We start from the raw sequence: 7,796 nt of genomic DNA, 5'->3' as shown, positions 1-7,796 counted from the left end.
TGAATTTGCCAATTTTTGTAAAGACAGATTTTTGCCTGTTTCTTCAAATCGCATGCAAGTATGGGTGTTTCTAAAAAATGAGTTGCGGATTTGGCACTCTTATCAGCCTGCTCATTCCCACAAATTCCCACATGAGATGGTATCCAACAGAATAGGACTGTAAAGCCACGAGAGATAATCTTATAAAATAGGTCTAAAATCTTTAAAATATTTTGATGAGCATGATTGTAAAACACTTAAAGAATCAATGTACATAATATAGCTTCCACTACGTCTATTTAAAATTTCTAATAAAACATGCAAAACTGCAGTGGTCTCAGCAGTATAAATGGAACAACATGAAGGAAGTTGAAAACATGACATTTTATCTGGAAAAATCACAGCAAATGAGGCATGGGTGGATGTCTTAGATCCGCCAGTGTAAACAGGAATGAAAGACTGATAATGAGACCTGTGTTCGAGGAATAATTTTTGATAAACAATATCTGTTGTGTCCGATTTGTTAAAGTTTTCAAAACGATTAAGAAAATAAAAGGTATGGATTCTCCATGGGGGGATACTGTTAAATGGTTGTGGTGATAATTCTAGATGGTTCATATTGAGTTCTGATAAAATAATGCGTACCCTGGTTAAAAATATAGGTTCAAAGTTCTTTCTAGCTTCTTGCAAACGAAGGAGAAAAGGTCGAAGTTTAAAATCGTAATATGGATGGCAAGGATGAGACTGAATTCTAAAATAATAATGTAAAGAAAGCATTTGTCTTCTAAGGTGTAAATCTGGTTCATAACACTCAACATATAAGCTTTTAACTGGAGAGGTGCGGAAAGCTCCAGAACATATTCTAAGAGCTGCATGGTGAACAGGGTCAATTTTTTTCAGTATGCTTTTCCTAGCTGAGCCATAAATTTCGCACCCATAATCTATTTTCGAAAGGATGGTAGCTCTATAAATCCTCAGCAATGAAGTTCTGTCAGCTCCCCAAGATGTATTAGAATGAACTCTCAAGATATTTAAAGACCTCTCACATTTTTTTCGTAAAAAAAGTTAGGTGGGATTGAAACGTTAGCTTTTTGTCGAAAATGATTCCTAAGAAACGAATTTCATTTAGAAAAGGAATTTTTTGACCATATAAAATAATTTCAGGGTCTGGATGAAGATTTCTCTTCCGACAAAAATGCACTCCCACTGTTTTTGCCGTTGAGAAAGTGAAACCATTTAGTTGTTTTGTTTTGTTTTGTGAGGTTTTTTGGCGCAAGAGCCACATTTGGCTAAGCTGCGCCATGCAAATGATAAAATATAATATCAAGGGTAAAATACAAGTTCAGATAATAAATATTATTTACTATAAACTCATAATTTGAAACTTATGAAGTGTGACAGTGCATCAATAAAATTTCAGAGTTTAAAAAACATCAATAAAAAAGCCCAAAGAATATGGAATCATATCGTTGTTGATCACGGAGGGCACGATGACTGAGAAAAAAAAGGCATCAGTTACACTAAATAAAAGTATAAATTTTAATAGCTTTTAAAAATTTAAAGATATTTGGGTGGTGTTTTTCACCCACCAAGTCCTTAAGAGTCAATGAAGTTGAATGAAAAAAGCGGGAAACCATTGTTTAATTTTGTTCACAGCCGTTTGCAGTTGTCTCTCTATAAAACACATATGATTTCCCATACAAGAAATGTATAGGTCTTCTATATAAAGGTATCCTTTGACGCATGGTGGAAGCTGGTTTAAAATGCTATTAATCTTTATAATGAAAAGTGTGACACTTAAAACACTGCCCTGTGGGACACCTTCTTCTTGGGTAAAAATATCAGAAAATTCATGTCCTAGTTTAACTTTAAACTTTGAATAAAATTTTGAATAAAAATTGGCAAGTTTCCTCGTACATTAAAGTCGTAGAAATCTTTCAGGATGTCATATCTCCATGTGCGATCGTAGGCTTTTTCGATATCGAAAAAGACGGCCACCAAGTGTTTTCTCTGTAAAAGAATAGAATAGAAAGAATATCGTTTTCTAAACTTAAAATATTGTCTAAAGTTGATCTTCCCTTTCTAAAGCCACTTTGGAATTGACTAAGAATTTTGTTTGTTTCCAAAAAGTATATAAGTCGCCGGTTAATCATTTTTTCTAAGAGTTTGCACAGACAGTTTGTTAAAGCTATTGGGCGATAGTTCAAAGGATTCGTGGGATCTTTATTGGGCTTTAAGAGAGGAATAATTATTGCCTGTTGACAAGAAGACGGAAAATATTGTTCCTTCCAAATTCGATAAAAGAGATACAACAAATTTTTCTGCGATTCGTAAGTTAAATGCTGGATCATTGCATAGCTGATGTTAACTGGTCCGGAGAAGATTTATGAACATTTGATAAAGCAAACTGAAGTTCCTGAAATGTAAAATGCCATCAAAAACATAACGTGTAAAAAAAACCAAGTCTCGCAACTCAGTTCTTCTATCGTAAAAAGTTGTGAGATCCATGTAATACCAAGTCGGTCAATTTATTCAGTCGCTACTTAAGGGTCCTTCTGTCTTAAGTTATTACGTAATTAGCTAACCTAACAACATCTTATAGTGACCATATCAATATTAAAAATCTTTTATGGTTTAAATAAATAGATTGACTTGGCCATCGCATGAAAACACATTGTATCTTTACATTAAATTAGATTACATTAACATATTATATAAAATTAGATTTAGTGCGATTGCCAAGTCAATCTATTTATTTAAGCCATAAAAGATTTTTAATATTGATATGGTCACTATAAGATGTTGTTAGGTTAGCTAATTACGTAATAACTTAAGACAGAAGGACCCTTAAGTAGGGACTGAATAAATTGACCGACTTGGTATTACATGGATCTCACAACTTTTTACGATAGAAGAACTGAGTTGCGAGACTTGGTTTTTTTTACACGTTATGTTTTTGATGGCATCTCATTTCTTTTTGTAGATAGTCCTTTTCTTATTTTTGTATGTAGTCTTCCTTTTTTTCTTTTCCGTTACTACTTCTTGAGCTTCAGCTACAGTTTTTCTCATAGCCCACTCCCTGTCTCTATGGGTTTTTCTCGTAAGCTTTGATGTTACAATTTTTGACAAGTCTGAACAGTAAATGCTGCTTTGTCTGTTGTATTCACAAATTGAGGATTCCTGCGCTTTAATACTTCCAAAGTCGACATTTATTAGATGTAAGACGTCCAGACTTATAACTCTCGAAATTGCCACGTACGCTTGACCGGACGTGAATACTGCAGGACCGATATTCATCAGTGCATTATTTAGATTTAGGCTCTGACTTTGGTGTATAATTATAGCATAGGCTGTACATATGGGAAACTGTTCGCGATGAACATAAGCTATATTAATAATTTCAAATTTAATTTTGACCGGACTAAGCTCGTAAACATGTCTTTTATTAAATGTAATGTATATTTTCTTAATTATTTTTGTATTTTCCGAATCAACCTTTACTCTTTGCACTATACCGATAGAACCCTGAACTAAACCAAGACTCACGTCAATATTTCGCCTTAACATGACTTTTGCTCCTATTTTTATAATTATGTACTCTTCCAGGTCTGCAGTCGTAGAAGCATCGTCTTCATATTTTTTTATGCATTCACGAGCTCTTTTTGTGAGGTATCTGAGGCAATCTATACTATCTACAGCTGTAAGTTTTATTTCGGGATGTGGAAGAGATTGAAGCATTGCAGTATTTAATTGTTGACACATGTTTTTTGTAGGTAATAAGCAAACGGTATCATCAGGAAGTTTCGAGAAGTGTTCAATTATTTCAATTAATCTGTTTTCATTTGAATTGGATTTTAGAGTTATTAATCTAGTCGAGAGTAAGTCGCGGTCCTTTTGTGTAGTCACATCTAATCTTATTCTATTTAGCATTTCAACAAAGTCAGAATCATTGAGGTGTCGCATTTTAATTGTAAGTTCATCGTATATGAACAGTTCAATCCACAGATTCGGTATCCTGAGGGAACCTAACAACTTATTAGTTTCAGCAGTTGGTAGTTTTTCAAAAGGTGACTTTTCTCTTACTGGCGGAAGCTGTAAGAGATCTCCGAAAACTACAAGATGTTTTTTTCCAAACCACCCATTCTGATCATCGCTTGTGTCGAATATTTCAGGTAAGCGTAAATGAATATATATTAAAGTAACATTGGATATCATCGACACTTTGTCTATGATAAACAACACTACTTCTTTCAAATCTGATCTCAGAACTTGGAGCACTTCATCAGAAAGTGACTTGTACTTCGGTGTTTGCTTGTGTTCTACAGGCAGCTGCAATAGTCTATGTATAGTCAATCCATTCACATCGAATGCAGCTATTCCTGTTGGAGCACTAACTGCCACTTTTTTGTTTAAATACGTCTTAACACAAACTTTCAGAGTTTTTATTAAAAAGCGCTTTCCAGTGCCACCAATTCCACTCAAAAAACAGCGTAAAACGCCAGCGTTATTATCATTTGTGTCCATTTTATTTGTGATCATATCGAAGACTCTTTTTTGATCGGCATTAAGTTTTGCGATCATACTTTGAAGATCAGTTTGCTCTTCTTCTACCAGATTGATTCTCTGAAAGTCACCCATTGCGTTTGCAGCTTCCAGAGCTTCAAATTGAATTATTTCAAATTACATATTGTTACAAACCTGTAATTTTGCTTCCCAGAGCAAATAGTGTTATCATAAGAAAGACCGTTTTACATTAATCTGTATTGGATGCTGTCGGATGCCGAGCCAGTCATCCTAGAGCTTGGTGATAAACTTGGTCACCATTTGGCGACTTGGCGACGAATTTGCCGACAAAATGGATAATGCTCGAAACTTCGAAAAATTTATCGATCCGTCCATTATTACACGGATATTTTAGTTTTTCCTTGATTTATACACTAAACACTAATTGTATTCTAAATTTGAAGCTTCTATGTCTGCTAGAAGTGCCTTAGAGTTTTGATGATCGGTCAGTCAGTCAGTCAGTCAGTCAGTCAGTGACAAAATTCACAAACTTTGACTAGTTATAATTCTTAAACTACTGGTTCAAATTTAATGAAATTTGAAATATACCGTATTTATATAATGCTTGCTCGGTTACTGAAAATTCAGGCTTCTAATTTTATCCATAACAACGTTATAGGGGGTCGAAAATGGCCTGAACTGCTTCGAGAAAAGGATGGTACGTACGTGCCGCTTGTTTTTGCTCGACTTGGCGGGGGCACTGCCGTGCCTCCAGATTACTATTGTAAGGCAAATCAGATTGTGATTCAAAATTCAATTTTTTGTTCTCAGAAAGTCTTTTGAAATTTAAAAATTGTGGATTATAATTTTCACTGGAGGATATACTTGCTAAAGTAGAAGCTATTGTATTGGCTATGTCTTTTAAATTTGATATAGTCTGATTATTAACATTTAATATTGACACAGTATTAGAAAAGGAGTGCCTGTAGCTTTTTTAACTTTTTGCCAAAGTTCTCGGCTTGAAATGGGAACTTTTAATGTTGAAACAAATTTTTGCCACGACATTCTACGACTATATCGTTGAATACGTCGCGATTCTGCTTTGGCTCTTTTGTATCCAATTAAGTTTTCGGTTGTGGGATATCTTCGAAAGTTGTTCCATGCTTTCCTCTGTTTCTTACGGGCTTGTTGACAGTCACTATTCCACCATGGTTTACTTTGCTTCCTCCGAGTGCATTTAGTCTGCGGGATGGACGCATTTGCAGCATGGATTATAGTTTGGGTAATTAAGTCTAATGCTTGATCAATAGAAAATTTTTTTAATCATAATTTTACTTATTTTTAAAAGAACAGAGAATGTATTCCAGTCAGCTGCTGTGAACATATATCTAGATGGTTGATAATAATTATGATGGTTATGTCTATTATCAGTTATAATCAGAGGAAAATGGTCACAGTTGTGGAGATACTTGTCTACAGTCAGATAAAGAAACGGTAAGATTGATGGAGAACAAATGGCAAGGTCGATTGCATGGAAGGATTTTGTAGGCTGGTGGAAATAGGTAAGTTCGTCTGTATTTAAAAGGCATAGATTGTGATCCTGTAAAAGCTTTTCAATCTGTAAACCTCTTGCATTGGTGTCAGAATTTCCCCAAATGAGGCTATGGCCATTAAAATCTCCGATGATAAGAAACGGAGTAGGAAGTTGTTGAATTAAACAATTTAAATCGGTTTGATTGATGTGTTCATTAGGAGGTAAATATAAATTACATATGGTTATCAAGGATTTTATATGTATTCGAACAGCAATAGCCTGTAAATTTGTGTTTAAATTCAATGGAGTGGGCGGGTGGCCGCTTGCAACAAGCAGTGCAACTCCACCTGTAGCTCTATCATTTATATGATTCTTGTAATAAGCAGTGTAGTTTGAAACATGAATGTTATCGCCCGGTTTCAGATGGGTCTCTTGTAAAGCGACACAAACTGGTGCATAGGTATTGATGAGATCTTTTAAGTCTGAAATTTTAGTTTTTAGTCCACAACAATTCCAAGAAAGGAAGTCTGCCATTAAAGAGGTGGAAGAAAGGAGAAAAACTGCTTTATAATTTCTTAGAGGAAACCGATTCGTTAGAGTCACTGAAGGACATTTCTTCGTCAGACAAGTGAACACTGAAGAGAGGATCACTGTCCGAGTCTTTGTCTTTAATCTTTTTCTGTTCTTTTAAGAAGTCTTCCTGTGTTAAGGAATGTTTTGGTGAAGATCTCGTTTGGGCTCTACGCTCTGTTAAAATTTTAGTTCGTTTATTGTCTTTTGTTTCTATAGTTTATTTTATTTGGTCAGATTTTTTGTTTGCTTTCTTAGTCTCAACTTTCTGCTTGGTGTTTGGTTTAGATTTCCCAGTTTCAATGGATGCAGAAGCATTTTTGAGTGGGAAATTCTTAGCTATCGGTTTTAATTCAGATAGCGGGGGGCAAATTATTTTTGTAATGTTTTCATCAGTCAGTGTACTTGAGGAAGTTACTGATTTCACTGCATTGCTATAAGAAAGTGGTCTTTGTTCAAGTGTCAATAGCTTTTTTGCTTCAAAGCACGGTGTTTTTTTCTTTATTTTAAATTCTTGGATTTTCTTTTCCAATTTCCATTGTGGACAGTCTCGAGAGTCGGATTGATGTGCTTGTTTACGATTTACACATTGTGGGTCTGCAGTGCAATCATTGGCTTGATGGCCAGCAGTTGCACATCTAGAACAGGTCTGTGTCCCTCTACAAGTTGTCTTGAAATGACCGAAACGTTGGCAATTATAGCACCTGATAGGATTAGGTATATAGGGGCGTACTTTGCAGTTTAAGTAACCTGCTTTAATGATGGATGGTAATTTTGTTGTATTAAAAGTTAAGATAACACTATTAGTGGCAATCAGAGTATTTCCTTTTTTCATAAAAATGCGTTTCACTGTAATTACACCTTGGCTGGCATGGCCATCAAGAATCTCACTTTCTAGAGAATTCAAGAATTCCTTTTCAGATATAACACCACGGCAGAAATTAAGTGTTCGGTGAAGTGTTACAGTAACTGGGTGATTTAAAAATGATTTGACTTGAAAAAAGGATTTAGTTTGAAGAGCAGAAGTTGTTTCGATCAATAAGTCGCCCGACCGAAGTTTCTTGACTGATTTTGGACTACCGCCAATACCTTTCAAAGCTTTTTCAACGGCAAAAGGAGATAATTCAGATATTTTTCCACCAGGAATGGAGAGAATAAGAAAACGAGCAGTTTCAGAAAACGGTTCAGTGTCGGAAGAAAAAAAACCCAT

The 7,796-nt window shown here is 35.0% G+C and overlaps 1 protein-coding gene across 1 annotated transcript; it reads right to left on the bottom strand.

The window, feature by feature from the left end:
* Positions 1-6,806: 6,806 nt before the first annotated feature.
* On the bottom strand, positions 6,807-7,796 carry LOC129965609 (uncharacterized). Its single transcript, XM_056079652.1, has one exon. It carries the CDS (start codon positions 7,794-7,796, stop codon positions 6,807-6,809), a length of 990 nt encoding a protein of 329 aa, XP_055935627.1.

The sequence above is a fragment of the Argiope bruennichi genome, chromosome 4 (genome assembly GCF_947563725.1).
Source record: "Argiope bruennichi chromosome 4, qqArgBrue1.1, whole genome shotgun sequence".
Lineage (NCBI taxonomy): Eukaryota > Metazoa > Arthropoda > Arachnida > Araneae > Araneidae > Argiope > Argiope bruennichi.
The sequence above is the reverse complement of the archived record's forward strand: the minus strand, read 5'-3'. Positions and strand labels throughout refer to the sequence as shown.

Excerpts from the sequence above, each read along its gene's own strand:
- LOC129965609 (XM_056079652.1), bottom strand. The coding sequence starts at position 7,796 with ATGGGTTTTTTTTCTTCCGACACTGAACCGTTTTCTGAAACTGCTCGT.